Below are 17330 nucleotides of genomic sequence, written 5' to 3'. Positions count from 1 at the left end.
ATCATAAATCATCAGTTTTATTATTATAATTTTTATAAAAGCACGATGATGAGAGCTGTTACTTTAACCCTTCTCCTTTGTTTGCTCACTATTCATCCTCCTCATAACTTCTGCACTGCCCACTCTGACTCTGACTCTGACTCTGAGGTTCGTTGCATTGAAAGCGAGCGACACGCCCTTCTCAACTTCAAGCAACACCTTACAGATCCTTCTAACCGCCTTGCCTCTTGGGCTGCTTCTGCATCTGACGTGGATTGCTGTCACTGGGTCGGTGTTGTCTGCCACAACCGCACCGGTCATGTCCTCCAACTCCATCTCAGAAGCTTTCCTCCTATGTATGACTTGCTTACATATTCTGAGGCCCAATGGGATGCTCAATATGAAGCTTATTTGAGGTCCAGATTTGGTGGTAAGATAAATCCTTCTCTGCTTGATTTGAAGCATTTGATTTACTTGGACCTCAGTTACAATGATTTTGGTGGTATTCCAATTCCCAAATTCCTCGGTTCAATGGGGAGCTTAAGATATCTTAATCTCTCCCATGCGGGATTTGTGGGATTGATTCCTCATCAACTTGGGAATCTCTCTAATTTGCACTATCTCGATCTTGGATATAATTATTATTATCATAATAATAATTATTATTTTAAATCTTTATATGTGAAGAACCTTCATTGGCTCTCTGGTCTTCCTTTACTACAACACCTTGATTTGAGTTCTGCAAACCTTAGCCAAGCCTCTAATTGGCTACAGGAGATAAACAAACTCCCTTCCTTGTTAGAGTTGCGATTGCATTATTGCGACCTTTCTGGTTTTGTCCCACCGATACCCAGTATTAACTTCTCATCTCTCACCACCCTTGATCTTTCATCCAACAGTTTTGAAAACACTTCGATTCTGTTTTGGGTCTTTGGTCTTCATAATCTGGTTTCTCTTTATCTATCTTCCAATCAGTTTCAAGGTCCAATCCCTGTTCATCTCCAGAACTTGACTTCACTTAGGCACCTCGATCTATCCTGGAATCAGTTTCAAGGTGTTCATCTCCAGAACTTGACTTCACTTAGGCACCTCGATCTATCTTACAATCAGTTTCAAGGTCCAATCCCTGTTCATCTCCAGAACTTGACTTCACTTAGGCACCTCGATCTATCTTTCAACGCTTTCAACTCTTCAATTCCCAATTGGCTGTACAGTTTTAGTCATCTTGAGTTCCTTAGCCTCTTCTCCAATAATTTGCAGGGCACAATCTCTAGTGCCATTGGAAACCTAACATCTGCCATTAGCATAGACTTGTCATCCAATGAACTTGAAGGAAAGGTACCAAGATCTTTGGGTAATCTCTGCAACTTAAGGGCAATTACATTGTCATACAACAAATGGAGTCAAGAGATATCTGAAATCTTTGAAAGTCTATTAGGATGTGCTTCAAATGGACTAGAGATCTTAGATTTGTCTAATGCTCAATTGTCTGGGCAGTTAACTGCTGAACTTGGGCAACTTAAAAATCTGGTCAGTCTTTCTTTGGGGAATAATTCAATTTCAGGTCCAATTCCATGGTCTATAGGAAATCTTTCGTCCTTGAGATCCTAGGACCTTGAGAGTAATCAAATTAATGGTACTCTCCCTCAAAGTTTTGGACAACTTTCAAAATTAGAGTCTCTGAATATTGGTTTAAATATGTTGGAGGGTGTGGTTTTAGAAGTTCATTTTGCCAGTTTAATGAGATTGAAAACACTTGTTGCGTCTCAGAACCAACTGACTTTAGAACTAAGTGACAATTGGACACCTCCTTTTCAACTCAACCATTTACATTTGGGATCATGGAATTTAGGGCCGAAATTTCCTTTGTGGCTCTGTTCACAAAGGCAACTTTTTACCTTGGGCATATCCAACACAAAGATTTTAGATGCAGTTCCTCCTTCCTTTTGGAACTTGACTTCTCAGCTTTCTTATCTAAATATCTCTCATAATCAGATCTATGGAGAGATTCCACATATCCCAATTATGTTGGAGTATCCAATACTTGATATGAGTTCAAATCGCTTCAAAGGTCTGTTACCTTGTATATCCTCTAATGTGAGCTTTCTTGATCTTTCTAACAATTCACTATCCGGATCTATTTCTCACTTTTTGTGTTACAAGATGAATGAGCCCAAAAATATGCAGCTCCTTAATCTTGGAAAAAATCTTTTATCAGGGAAATTAAGTAATTGTTGGATGATGTGGAAATACTTGTATGCCTTAAATTTGGGAAAAAACAATTTCACTGGTAGTATTCCAACCTCCATTGGATCTTTGGTTGGTCTTTCGTATTTGCACCTAGACAACAACAGATTCTCAAGAAAATTACCATCCTCTTTGAAAAATTGTGAACAGTTGGTGACCATTGATGTTGCTAAGAATGATTTTGTTGGAAGCATACCTTCTTGGATAGGACATAGACTTTCAAGGTTGGTGATTCTTCACCTTCACTCAAATAATTTTCATGGTTACATCCCAGAAGAACTCTGTTCTCTAACTTCACTCCAAATCTTGGACCTTTCACATAATAATCTATTTGGAAGCATACCTAAATGTGTCCACAATTTTAGTGCCATGGCCACAAGTAACAGTTCAGATTATCCCTTCTTTTCATTCCGGATGTTAACAGAATATTCTTCTGTGCCTATTGAAAGTCAATTGGTTGCAATTAAGGGAAAATATCTTGAGTATTCCACCACTCTTCAACTAGTAAAAATTATAGACCTTTCCAACAACAATTTATCAGGAGAGATCCCTGAAGAAGTGATGCATCTCAAAGGATTACAGTCACTAGATTTGTCATTTAATAACTTGACTGGAAGGATTCCTGAGAATATAGGTGATATGGGATCAGTGGAGTCTATTGATTTCTCAAGTAACCAACTTTCTGGTCAAATTCCTCAAAGTATGTCAAGTTTGACATTTTTGAGTCGGTTGAACTTGTCAAACAACAATTTGACTGGGAAAATCCCTTCAAGCACTCAGCTACAAAGTCTTGATGCATCCAATTTTTTTGGAAACAAACTTTGTGGACCTCCACTTATTGATAACTGTACTATAAAGGATGTACAACCTAACACTGAAAAGAAAGAATGCAAGGCTTTTAGTGGAGTTGATGTGGATTGGTTTTATGTGAGCATGGCACTTGGATTTGTTGTTGGTTTTTGGGTTGTATTGGGTCCTTTATTGTTGAACAAGCAGTGGAGATTTTTGTACTTTCAATTCCTGGATCACCTAGGGTACAAGCTTAGGGGTTTAGGGGCACAAACTTGGTAGCATTGTAAGTAAATGTTGTAAGATTCTTAATATTTAGTGCAAACATCATGTAATCATATTAATCAATAGTTTGATTATTTCTTTATCATCTTCAAGCTGATTAATTCTTGTATTTCTTGCTAAATTCACTCCATTAAAATTTATGAATATGATGTTTCTTCTTGTGAGCATCAACGACAATCCAAGTTGTAGTTTTATTATTCCTATAGATTAATGGTGTAAAATTACATTTTAGTTCAAAAAAGTAATTGATTTGTTAAAAGTAATATTCAATACCTTGCAATGATGCCCATTTTTTCTTTATAGTCTCTTAGTGATCACTCTGTAAAGTCTCAATAACAAAGACAACATATCTCTGCATATCTGGGCAAACTAAAAATGCTCTTTGTTACAAATTGAAGGCTATTTGGTGGATTCCTTGCAACTAGTATCTAAGAAGGAAGCATAGGCTATAAAGCATAGGCTATATTGTTCACTTTGTAAAGTCTCAACAAAAAAAGCTCATGCATATTTCGGCAAACTCTAAATGGGATCTTGTAACAAACTCAAAGGCTATTTGGTTGGATTCCTTGCAACAGAAATCTAAGAATGAAGCTTAGGCTAAAGAAGAGTGTGTCTCCTAAGTTTTCTTTATTTGGAACTAGTTGACGATGCCCACGTTGTGCAGGCATTCTATAGTTTTGCTTCAAAATAAATTACAATATTTTTTCTATGTAGTTTTGAATTTTGTGGCTGCATCTTTTATATCACATTCAAGGAAAACGAAGAGTCCAATTAAAGAGCAATATTATATTAGAAGAAAATTGAGGAGACAGGGATTGGATGGCAGGAGCTTCAAGGTGGACACGAATCTTATGGGGACTTCTATATGACCAAAGCTTTTTCCCGCTAGGCTTTGGTCAAGATTGTATGATGACCCAAAATGTACCTCAATTCTAAAATTTGAATTAATAAAATGTGCATGTTATTGGTTGTTGATTGGAATTGTGTGTCTACATGGGTGGGTATACAAGACTAAACTGTTGATTTAATGAGTATGTTTGGGTTTCGCGGTTTTACAGAGGTATTGCAACCGGAGATTTGTTTTTGATGATGTCCAAGTCTTTCTTATATTCCCTCTGGACCTCGACACTCTTAATTGAAAGGTATGGAAACTGAACTGTTGGCCTCCTTAATTATACTGCATTTATTTTGACCTTAGCAACATATTTGTGACACATGCATTGCAAGTAACAGGCTTGATTAGGAGTCTGTATTTAATTTGGAGAAATCATCTTTTATGAATCCTAACTCTTTAGTGTGAGTTTCTTTTACATGTAAAGGAGAGCTTCCAACAAATTGGATTTAGTGACTGCCAGAGTTTATAATTTGTGATATTTTGAAATCAAAATTCCCAACTCTTTCTACTTTTTGCTTCGAGATCCATTTTCCTTTCATGAAAACCCTTCATTGTACATTAGAAAAATCTGAAATAATCATGTATGTATCTATTTGGGTGGGTAGTAGATAGGTATGTGTATGTTGATAAAATTAGGTTTTGGTGAAGAGGTATTTTAGTTTAGGTGAAATGGGGTTTTGTTGAATTAGTGATTTGCAGAATTGAGGTATGGATTTTTTGTGAGTTAAGAATCTGAAGGACATAGAATTGAGAGAGAGTTTGTGGGGTGAACTTAATTGTCTATGGTGTTTTGTTGGGGTTCTAATGTTGCTTGCAATGATTTATCAACACTTCTTTTTTTACACTTGTTTGGCATGGTAGAAAGTTGTCAACTTGAAAACTTTTTGGAGATTAAAGGTAGCCCTTTTTTCGGTAATGTTAGGGTCACTACGGTGGGTACTTTTATATGCTATTAACTCTGGCAACGAGCACCCAAAAATTTGAATGAGGGTTTTGAATCATTTTTGGCAAATGAATTTTCCTTTCTCAATCATTCCTAAAAGAAACTTTTAGTAAATGAGAATTAGATAAATCTAAAATATTATGATGAGTATAAGCCTAACTCAGAAGGCCAAAGACTCTTGAGGCAATGACTAAAATCAAAGGCAAAGCTTTTGTACAACTAATTTTTTTTGGCTTAATAAAATTACTATAGGACAAAGTTTGCCTCAAAATCAGGTTGGGGGAGTTTCCTCCAACTCGTTATGTGATGGTTTATAATACATTCGCGTGTGTTAAATCACATCATTTATTAAATCATTTAAACAAGTCACATGAATTTTAAGTAAGCCATATGACTAGTACTACAAGTGAATAATCTTTTGAATTGTCATGTAGTGAGTTGGAGGAATTTTCCTTCAAACTGATTGGGAGAAAAACTCTATCATTACTATTGTGTGTGTGTGTGTGTGTGTGAGAGAGAGAGAGAGAGAGAGAGAGAGAGAGAGGGGGGGGGGGTTAAAGCTAAATATGAAGACATCTAGCTTGGAGAGAATATCCAACTATGTCCCTGAATCTTGTCAAAATTTAGCTACATAGTTTTTGTTATAACTGGGAAGTCTATGATCATCTTATAGCTGTGTGCTTCTGTTATAAGCATTGGAATGCTTTATGATAGAACATTTTTAAAATTTACATATTAGCCTTCTAGGGTCTGTTTGGATAGAACTTATTGCTGAAAACTGAAAACTGAAAATTGAGAATACTGTACCAAAATAATTTTTTAATTTGTAAAAGTACTGTTCATGTCAAAAAGTACTGTTCATTGGCCTAAAATCACTGTTCATGGCCAATGAACAGTGACAGATGCGCTTGGAAAAAAAAAAAAAAAAAAACTGGGCTAAACGTGGACGTGGACGTGGACGTGCTATCCAAACGTCCTCCTAATTAACTTCTTTGTATATAAATATAATGTAATTTTCCCCCAGTGCATGGTAGATTTAAAATGAAAGTTACGAGTCATCAATAATTTTGAAATTAATATGTAATTAGCCTATATGACCTCACTTTGCAATAGAGAACCATGGAAAATTAAAAGTGGCTTAAAGTTTTTGCTGCTTAGATAGGCCTTTTGTGCAATATATCTTCACATTGGAGTCTCTGGTTTCTACAGTTCTACAAATATGATTAGATAGTGTAAGGTTTCAGCATTTTATCTAAATATAATTCATGCATTTAGGTGTTAGTATATCTGTCATCACCCTTCTCAGTGCCATTGCCATATTATATGCTGGTGCTCATCTGTTTTGCTTGGATGTAAGAATTCTGTTATTAAACAGTCCAAGTGCATATTCCATGTTGCATTCTCCCTCATCCTAGAGGTTGTGAGCTTACTTCACACCTGAGAGTAATGCTAAAATCTGAATTATATAAATTGAAATCCAAAAAACTTTGGTTGACAAGAAAACTTTTGAATTAAGTTGAGTTGTGTGTGTTTGCAGTAGGATATTAGGTGACACAATATTGCACTTTATGCAGTAGGAGAGTGTATGTCTTTATAAAACTTTTAGACAACTCGAAATTTTTTTTAGTAAAGCAGCCCAAAATTATATTGCTATTATCTGTAGCTTTCTTTTTTGAGTGAAGTTGAAGTATACTTGTTTCAATACAGTTGTCTTTGGTTTCCTATGTAAAATTCATTAATATCCTCATCCTATGTAATTTTTCTTTTCCATTAGTAATGGAAAATGTTGGTGCCTTTAGTTTTCCCATTAAAGCTCAACTACACTTTATCGCAACCATATGCCTTGGTTACATTAAGCTCATACAATTTTAAACATTACACAATATATATTGTAGTATTTCCATTGGCCACATTTCTTTTGCTAATCATTAGACATTGTGTTATTTCTGATTACCTCATCCGTTCTTGGTGTAATTTTAGCAATTGCTAGTGTTTCTATGGTAGGTTTTGGTAACTTCATATGATTCTCCTTTAACAAGAATTGTCATTTCTCTTTCCACCACTTAAATTTGTAAAATTGGACTCTATTTATGGATTTACAAATGTCATTGTATTTCAAATACAACAAGGTTCTCCTGTATTTATTAAGTATCTATGCAATTGAAATTAAAGGTTTGTTTGAATACCGCTAATTGTTGAAAACTGAAAATGCTATAACAAAATAATTTTTAAATGTGTGAATAGTACCGTGGGACCCAATTTTGAAGAAAATTTTGCTGAATTAGACAACTTGTGGGTCCCGTGAACAGTGCATGAGACCCATTATATTGGACACAAACACACTGAAACTGAATTTCAGCGCAATCCAAACGGAGGCTAAGTTTCCATTTTCTATGTAAGCAACGAGAGTTTATTTATCTCGTGTAGTATAATAGTTTTAGATTTTTTTAGTACATGGATTGTGACTTTTTAGTTTCTAGTGAATATGGTTGAATACTTGAACCTTATCCAAACCTTTCCAAACCCTAAGGACAAAGTAATTTTTTGGGAGTTTCAGTTAGCTCAATAGGTAAAATTTCTAATAGTTGAATAATAAATCTGAGGTTCAATTTCAGCCTACACCAATTATATGGAGTTGAACTTAGCCTAGGGGGCTGTGGTGTGCATTACCATCTTCAATTCTTTTGCACAGAACATTTCAAAGGCCAAGGAATTCTTGTAGTAGGGAGGATTTGACATTGGCTATTGAAGACTATGACAGTCTCAAACATATATAGCAATTTGAGGTACAAATTGGATGATAAATTGTGTGGATCAAGGGAGATACAATTTGCTTACAGCTATCTGAAATTTGAAATGATATTTAAAAGTTAAAACTATGAATTTAGAATCCGTTGGATGAATAAATGTAAAAAATTATGCATATGCTTTTCTTAATTAAAGAGAACCTTATAACTGACTTGATTGTCTTGAGTTTTTTGCTAGAGTAATATGTTGAACATGTAATTGGTATTAGTTGCCACCCTCCACTATGGTACAGAATAATTTCTCATTCACAAGTAGCCATATTCAGGCAACATCAATAGTTTCATCTTATGTGTCATGTTCAGGGTGGTTTTGTTGCTTCCACAAGAAACTAACCAAAAATCCTGAACTTGGCAGTTGCTTTACCTTTTGGGTCGAGAATATATAGGGAACATCTTAACCTAATGCCTTACTCTCAAAACTAGAAAAACCAGAATATACCATAAAGACTAACACAAAATAAGAAATTGTGAAAGAAAATATTGAAAAAGGACTAGTGAAAAAAACGTAAAAAATTAAATGGACTAGTTATTTCATCTTTCTCTAGTTCTTATAAGCAAGCTAGCATAGAGTTTTTACCATACCAACACAAGTGCAAGTTGAGTAGTAATTTGAAACCATAGCATAATTTATCAATTTGTTAATTAGCCAATTATGTAACTCAGCTATTACCTATTAATTACCACGAGCATAGTCACGAAATATAAAATAACAAGCAGTAAAGAAAATAACACAAGATATTGAAAACCAATGGATTAAAATTTGCAATATGAATCATACTCATGACCCTAGACTCTATGCAGTAGATACTGACTGACATGAACCTATAATCAGCTCCAAGTTGCATGGATTCTTTTATCTTGAAAACCTTCTACAAACTGTGTCAACGACTCCAAGGACCGAATCCAATGACCACCTTGAAGATTTGATCTCCACAATAACACACTAGCAATAGGCTCTTGTGGCTTCAACCTTGATCAGCACATAACAACAGAGTCTTGAGATTGATCTTCAATTCTCACTAGTTTTGGTGAGATTGAGGTTTTGATTTTCTTCTTCTTAGATGCAGAGCAACTCGGCAATACCTCAATTGTAGTTATGCTATAAAGTGTCTTTTATATGTTTGTAACTTTGTATATATGACACAAAAAAGTACGAGGTAACACAAACTCAATTAAAACAAGTTAGATAGTTGCTTCTCTTGTATCTCAACTGAGCAAGTCACAACTGAGAAGTATTAAGAAACTTGCTTTGATCGATCGTGAGACTCGATTGAAGGTCTTACAAAAGGACTGCTTTGAGTGATCGAGACTCAATCGAATGGCAATTGAAACTCCGTACTTCTTTCTTTTGAGCTGCTTCTTGGACATCTGATTATGGATCAGAACAAGATCACGTGTCATAGAATCTTTCAACCTAAAAACCTAACACTAGTCTTTTAAATTAATGTTTATTTTGTATGTATGATAAAGTTGCATTGCCACAAAAGTTCATGAATTTTGACACATGCCATCTTTCCATTTCTAGTCACGGTAAGGTTTGCTGACAAAACCAGCAGATATTTGAAAAACATGTTAATAATGTCTTTTAGCATGGATGTAATTTAATAAAAAGCAGGTAGTGAATCCCCCAAGAGAGGACTTGCTTGACTTCTTTGTTGAATGTTTGATTCCTTAACCAAAATCTATTTTGTTCTACAAATTGTTATCACAATTTGAGATGAACATTTCTTGAATGAATGTTTTCCAGCAGACTTTTTTTTTTAATATTTGGATAAACTTGTCAGATAGTTTTATTTCTATATGAAAACAAATCACAGGATATTGTTTAGACAATAACAGACTATTGGTTGTATTAGGGAAGGAAGTATACAATTAGTCTCAAATTTCTCTAAATAAAACATTCATGCATTTGGATCATATTTCTATTCATACGCACCACCATTGGAATTTTGTTTGATTGCTTTCTTCCTAGTCAACCAATTGAATTAAGTTGATTATGCTATTCATATTTCAAATTGGAACTTTAAAATGAATAGGATTGGAACTTTCATCAATAGTACATAGTGATTGCATGAATTTTTCCCCTAAAAAATAGAACAAAAAATTATTTTAACCTGTTTTTAACCATTTTTAAATAGGCCCACTAAAATTATGAGCGACCTTAACAACCTCTTATTCTTTTTTAGAATAAAAAAGCATAACAACTTTGATATTGCTTCATTACACCAATACATTTTGCACAAACTGCATTGAAAATTATGATATTTTTTTTTTACTATGAAAATATGATTTGTTTTGTAGTATGCAGTCCTTGAAAATATAATAAAAAAATGTTATCTAATAGTAAATTTGTAAAAATTCACATTCAATGAAAATATATAGAAATAATTTAAAGAGTTTCTTTCTAAACTTATCAGCCAACATAGTCCACGTGTTTAGGTTGAACCAACACATGGGGAAGGCCAAAAATAAGCCTTACGAAACTTCAATGTCAAGGCCCAATCATATAAGCAATAGGGTTGCAAGATCGCTACTGAAATCAGCTTATTGAGTCCCAACAAAAAATAACAACAGCCACTTGAACCAACGGCCGGGAAAATATCAAGTTCAGATTCAATTGTTTCCCTCCATCGCATGAACCAAGCTCACTGAAGACGGAGGTAATCAGTGAAGGGAGAAAATAAGGAGCAGTGGTTCTTTTAACACAAAATAAGAAAATTATAAAAAAAATTAATGGAAAAAAATGTCAAAAATAACTAAAAATTTATTTTTAGCTTTTTTTTTCTGTTTTAAATAAAATTTGACTTGCCAGTCGCCAATTTCATTGGCCTCAAATTCTTATAACTATGAAAAGAGAAGCAACTATCTTTTTAGTCCATGCTTATTTTGCACCTATGATAAAGTCGCGCTATCACAAAGGTTCATTAATTTCACAGCCATACCACCAGTTCCATTTCTACTAAACAAGCCTAAGCGTATTGCTGGAAAAAGCAGCAAATTAGTGAAAAAACATGTTTCTAATAAATATTGGTATGGATCATAAGCAAATTTAAAAACAATCTGCCATTGTGATTTATGAGAGGACATGTACTTGTTAAGTGTTTGGCATATTAATTAAAATCTATTTCACGATTAGAATTCCAGTTTATTATTTCTTGAAGCGGTTTCCAATTGGTCCCAAGTTTCTCCATCTAAAAGATTCATGCATAAGATTTAGAACCACATTTCTACATATAACACCACTGGTATTTTATTTTTATTACTTTTCTTCCTAATCAACATATTCAGTCAAGTTTATTAAGTATTAATATTAAAGAACTTGTAGAATCAGTGGAATTTGAAGTTTCCTTAGTTCATGGTAGATATTGGTGGCGTGAATTTAACCAACAAAAAATTGTTGTCAATTGTTTTCGACCGTCTTTTATATTATTTTTTTAAGTGAATTAGATCACAAAATATATCTAATAAATCTCTCCATCCATCCATCCATCATTATCATTATCATTATTATTACTATTACTATTACGATAGAATTTTAACTTATGTTATTATATCATCAAATTAAGATATCAATTGGTTTTTTATGCCTTTCAAAAAAAAAAAATTGGTTTTATATGTAGACTGGGATTTGAATCCTAAATTTCTTAATTGATAACAAAAGATTTTACTAATTAAACTAACTAAAACTCACTATTTTTGTATAATTTTAACATATTATATATATGTTCTATCGTTTAGAACCTTCAATTAAAAACTATAGTAATGGCTGGCAACTTAAAGTCAGAGTCGGACCTATTCTATTTCAATGATTCTATGAATTCCCTTTTTTAATTTTGATAGACGTAATGAACGGTGTATGATGATGGCCAATCAAAATTCAGTCTAAAATACAATGCACTCTTGGTCAAGTTAGAAAATAGAAAATTGAAATGCATCCATGATTTACTACCATGCAATTTGGTAGCATTTACGTAACAAAATCATAGTCAATTTTTTTAAAGTATGATCAAGGACTGTTTCTTGAGATTAAAAAACATTGATCCTTTTCCATTGTGTTGCTTACTATACCAACTATTGATCCTAAGTTCTATATTGGAGAAACTAAAGTTTTCATTGCATCGAAAGCGAGCGACAAACAGTACGTGAACAGTGTCAAATAATTTTTAAATGTGTGAATAGTATCGTGTGACCCATTTTTGATATTTTTTCTGAATAAAGTGATTGCGAGTCCCGTAAACAGTACATGAACAGTATGTGAACAGTAAATCTTGTCCCCTTTGAAACGCGTGCAGCAGAAGAAAAAAAAAATGCTGGACGCAGACGCCTACAATTCATCCGTATCCAAACCAACGCTAAGAACCCACAAAATGCAGGTCCAATCTACTAGACTCACCACCATTTACATGGAAAAATCACAATCATTTTTTAAAGAATGTGTTAGAATTAAAGGCATATACAAGGTAGATACTAGAACCTAAATAATCAATAAATCTATAGGGTTTAGAGCATTCACAGCAAGATTACTAAAAAAAAAAATCATTTTACCATCTAAAAGGTAATTTTAACTATTTTACAATATCAATTTACAATTCGTCAACATTCCAATTCTTATCTTTCACATATTCAACGATTGGATTTTCAAAATATTAATTCAATAACAAGTTATTGAATGGTGTAACATTACTTAAAGTTACATCAAGTGTAACTTGAACCCAACCCTATATATATATATATATATATATATATATATATATATATATATATATATATATATAGTTATGCTAACGAGTGCCCTTATGGCAATAGTTAATAATCCATTTTAGAAAAGTTTTGACACTACTTTGATGAGAAATGAAAAAAAAAAACTGTCAAAATATATATATATTTTTCTCATAAGCAATGTTACACCACCCAATAATTTGTTATTGAATTAATATTTTGAAAATCCAACCGTAGAATTATATGTTCTATATGGTCTTAACATACATGCCAATTTTCATATCAATCGGATGTTATTTACCATTTGATCCATAAACTCATCTTTTATGCATTATTTTAAACTACAAAAACTTTAATTTTAACATTTAATTGATGACATAGCTATTAATTTTTTATCACCTTAAAATTTTTCAAGCATAGAAAAGATACGAAGATAATGTAATCTAATGATAAATTTGTCAATATTCAAATCCAATTAAAAAATATTGAATAGTGTAATATTATTTAAAGTTAGACAAATTTGAACTTCAGAGCACAGCAGTATATGCAAGCTAACTTCACAGTAATCCATATATTAGTATACAAACTCAATCTGAAATTGAAAAGGCTTTTAGAAGGCTCACAACAAGGAATGATTTATTGTTTCCTCTGCAGGCAGTGAACGGTGTAGTTGGGCCGCCAACATCTGGTCATCCATTTTATTGCTCCATTTCCAATGAAGTGTGTGACAGCATGGGATTGCAAGCTTTCCTTCACATCTTCCATAGCCTCACCCTCCAATTTCATTTTCATAGCGTTGCTGTCCATTAATCTATGTGAAACCTTTCCATGAAAAGCTTGAAATGGGTGTGTGAAGAACCACCCTCGTTCACAGCTTGCACAGCCAAGCTTTTCCATTTCTTAGCATTCCTCCTTATCTCTTCCCCTTTCTCTGCAGCTCCCATCACCATCTCCAAGCACCTCTTTATTTCGGCCCTCTCCACAACTTCTTCTTCTTCATTCAACTTCGCTTTAATTCCAGTCCCCCACACCTCCTCCACCATCTTGGCATTCATAATTTGATCTGAAAAATGTGGACATGCCACCACCGGCACTCCGGCTACGATACTCTCCAAGGTCGAGTTCCACCCGCAATGTGTCAAGAAACAGCCCACTGAATGGTGACGCAGCACCTCAACCTGTGAACACCATGGCACCATTAACCCTTGTGTTTCTTTCTTCAACTTATTCTTTATCGTGTCCTCTATTTCTGATCCTCCGTTCTCTGAAGCTCGAATTACCCACAAGAATGGACGGTCGGTTTCAACTAGTCCATGAAAAATCTCTTCCATTTGCTTTCCTTGCAACGTAACTAGGCTTCCAAAAGACACATAAACCACCGAGTTATTTGGCTTTGAGTTTAGCCAATGAAGATAGTCCTTAGAGCTCTCAAACAAGTCACATCCAAACGGGGAATTACCAGACTGGTCTTTTGTGTATAAAAAAGTAGATGGAACCAATGGTCCGATTGGTATTAAATTCAAATTAACAACGGCTTCGATTGCTGCTTCTTCTAGAGCATCAAAGGTGTTCAGTAACACACATGGGTTGGGATCTTTTTCAAGGGTTTGGATAAGTTCCTGAAAGGTAGGTAGGTATAATTTGTGTGGACTAGTTGGTAAGAGAAACGAAGGTAGGTCCGAGGAAGCAAATGGTGGCAACCCTTTGAACTGTATAGAATTTGGGGGGCTATTTTCATAAATATGATACATACCATCATGGGCATTGAAGTATTTCTGGTATATAGCAAGTGCTGCAGTGGACTGAATGCAAAGAAAAGCAGAAGGTATACCCATATCACGTGCCACATCAGCAGCCCATGGGAGAAGGAAGGTGTAGACTAAGAAGGTGACCTTGTGATGCTGCTCGTTATTTGAGAGTTTGACAATCAAGTTGGCGAGTGTTTGTGAGCCCACACGCTTGAACTCGGACATGATGTGTTGTGGGTCTTCAATTGCTTTGTTTCCATCATCAAAGCCATCGGAGAAAGAGGCATAGGACAAGCCCTCAAGTGAAGGGAATTTTTTTATTTGTTTGAGGCCGTGGACGGTGGTGGCAAAGGTCACACGTGCTGCACCGCTGTGTATTAGGCGTATGGCGAGTTGGAGAGTAGGGTTAATATGGCCTTGGCCTGTCCAGCATATGAGAAGGAAGTGTTGGCTGTTCATGCTCGTTTGATCGATTTCTCTTTCTTTTTTTATAAACTGATTAGTGTTCAGATGGCTAATGAATGACAAACTTTTCTCTTTTATCCATTCCTTCACCCAATAAATTGACATATTTTCAAAAAGTAAAAGTGAAAAGATAGTGTTGTCCATAATTTAATCATTGATTGGCTTTGCAGCCTTTGCTTTATTATTAATGGATAAAGTGAAACAAGACCATGCTCGATCATTTTCTTCTTTTTCATTTTTTCTTGACAGTTGATTAGTTGCACATGTTGTGGTTGTGTTTATCAAAAGAATGAAGATAAAGTCCAAAAGTTGTTGGCATATTGATGATAATAAACACGTTTGCCAGCCCCCATAAAGTAATTCAAGTCTGAGCCTGTGCACGTTTGCCAGCCCCCATAAAGTTGACAACACAAAGACTAAAAATGACCCAATTTTTATTTAGCTCACAAATGAAGTTGGGGGTAATTTAGTAATTTCAATGGAATGTTGATGGTTTTAGAGTTAATGAAAAGACGAAAAGGACTCCAAGTTTTTTTCAGCTCACAACAGACCTTTAGAGCAACAATGTAATTCAACACAATGACAAAGTTGACAACACGTTTGGCAGCCCCCATAAAGTCTGAGCCTCTACACGTTTGGCAGCCCCCATAAAGTTGACAACACAAATACTAAAAAGGACCTCATTCTTATTTAGCTCACAACTGAAATTGGGGGTAATTAAGTAATTTCAATAGAATGTTTAAGGTTTCAGAGTTTCAAAAGTAAAATTCTTAGTTTTACTTCGATCACGGAAAAGTAATCCTTCCTCCACCTACATTTAAAATAGACCCACTATAAATTTAATGAGCGAACTCTATTATGAATGTGAAAGGAAGGAGTATCATTCTCTATACTCTGGGAGTATCTAAGAATTACTCGTTTCAAAAAAGAATTTTACTAACGTGTGCCCAGAGCAAATAATAGTATACAATTTTTTTAAAAAATTTTACAACTTTTTTAATTTTTCATAAAATATTTTTAAAAATAAATGGCTTAACGGCACACACTAACCGGACCTTTCAAAAAAATTTGCTGGACTTCAATATTGTTTTTGTTGGGTTTGCCGTTTTAACACTTGAGATGTCATTTTGTCAAACAAGCAGCTGAACTCTCCTTTTTTATATAGAGTATAGAAGTATAGATATCTAATGCTATATTTGCATATCCTTCACTTGACCATATGGCGTTATTCAGCAAATAATAATAATAATAATAATAATAATAATACGACGTAGCCTTCTGAACATACACAGAGGCGAGTCTTTTTTTTTTGGGTGGGTATAATTGTAGTGTTCAGATCATTAAAAAAAAAGTGTAAACTAACCGTAAGTTGTGACATCCATTAAAAAGTTCAACAATAATATATATATATATATATATATATATATATAAGAGAAATGATATGTCCACAACATTTTCACAACATTTTTACAACAAATCCTAAGTGGCAGATTGTTACTGGTTGTTATTGTTTGGGCAAAAAAGTAATTTTCATGTTAGGTTCAAATTTGAATCAATAACAACTGACCACCTATGATTTGTTATGAAAATGTTGTAAAAATGTTGTGGACATAACATCTCTCTATATATAATTAACAAGCAATATAAACAAAAGGAGTATAAAAATAATATTAAATAAAAATAAAAACATTTATAAAAAAACAACTTATCTATTTTAATTATAATTTATTCAGAAAATATAACATCTAATTTAATCAAATTTTATTTTGCACTAGGTTAATTATTTAAAAAGATAGTGAATTTTGTAAGCATAATTAATGGACTGGGGCCGGGGAATAAAAAAGATAGAAAAGAAGAACTGAGAGTCTGAAAGGGTCTAAAAATGGAAAGAATAGAGAGAAACAAATAGACATATATTACCACCCCCCTCCTTTTTTTTTTTTTTTGGTAAAAGGAGGAATCTATTAGAGAAACTAAACCGCCAAAAGAGGCTCGATACAGAGTCTGTTGAGGTACAACCCATTAGCATCAGCATTAAGAAAATCTACAATGTCCATTGGCGGACTACTAAATAAACAAAAACCATTAATTTGGATATGGGACCCAATCTTGCTAAGACATCTATGCATCTATTAGATTCCCGAAAGCAGTGCTTAATTCGAACCTGGGAAAGTTGTGAGATATTACCTTTATTTCTAGCAATTGGTCTCTTAACAGTGCATGAGATTTACGCAATTATGCCCTCCAATAAAAGAGCTCCACAACAGCATTTTTCCTAAAACGATAATACAACTGCCCACACCCAATGACTACTCATTTAAAATGAGGAATTATATTTCATAGAAAAAGTGAATATCTCTTGAATCATCCATCATTACAATAAATCAGATCCACACCAACAAATCTTATAAAAAGAAACCACCAAAACAATCTTAAAATGTTATTCTTTGTAT

The 17330-nt window shown here is 34.0% G+C and overlaps 1 protein-coding gene and 1 pseudogene across 1 annotated transcript; one reads left to right on the top strand and one right to left on the bottom strand.

Moving 5' to 3' along the window:
- Nucleotide 1: 1 nt before the first annotated feature.
- Nucleotides 2-3385, top strand: LOC142631019 (receptor-like protein EIX1; annotated as a pseudogene).
- A 9813-nt stretch (nt 3386-13198) lies between these two features.
- Nucleotides 13199-14914, bottom strand: LOC142630925 (crocetin glucosyltransferase, chloroplastic-like). The gene has a single exon (XM_075804988.1). It carries the CDS (start codon nt 14869-14871, stop codon nt 13471-13473), a length of 1401 nt encoding a protein of 466 aa, XP_075661103.1. The 5' UTR covers nt 14872-14914; the 3' UTR covers nt 13199-13470.
- Nucleotides 14915-17330: the final 2416 nt, after the last annotated feature.

Source organism: Castanea sativa, chromosome 4 (assembly GCF_040712315.1).
Source record: "Castanea sativa cultivar Marrone di Chiusa Pesio chromosome 4, ASM4071231v1".
NCBI classification, from domain to species: Eukaryota; Viridiplantae; Streptophyta; class Magnoliopsida; order Fagales; family Fagaceae; genus Castanea; species Castanea sativa.
The sequence above is the reverse complement of the archived record's forward strand: the minus strand, read 5'-3'. Positions and strand labels throughout refer to the sequence as shown.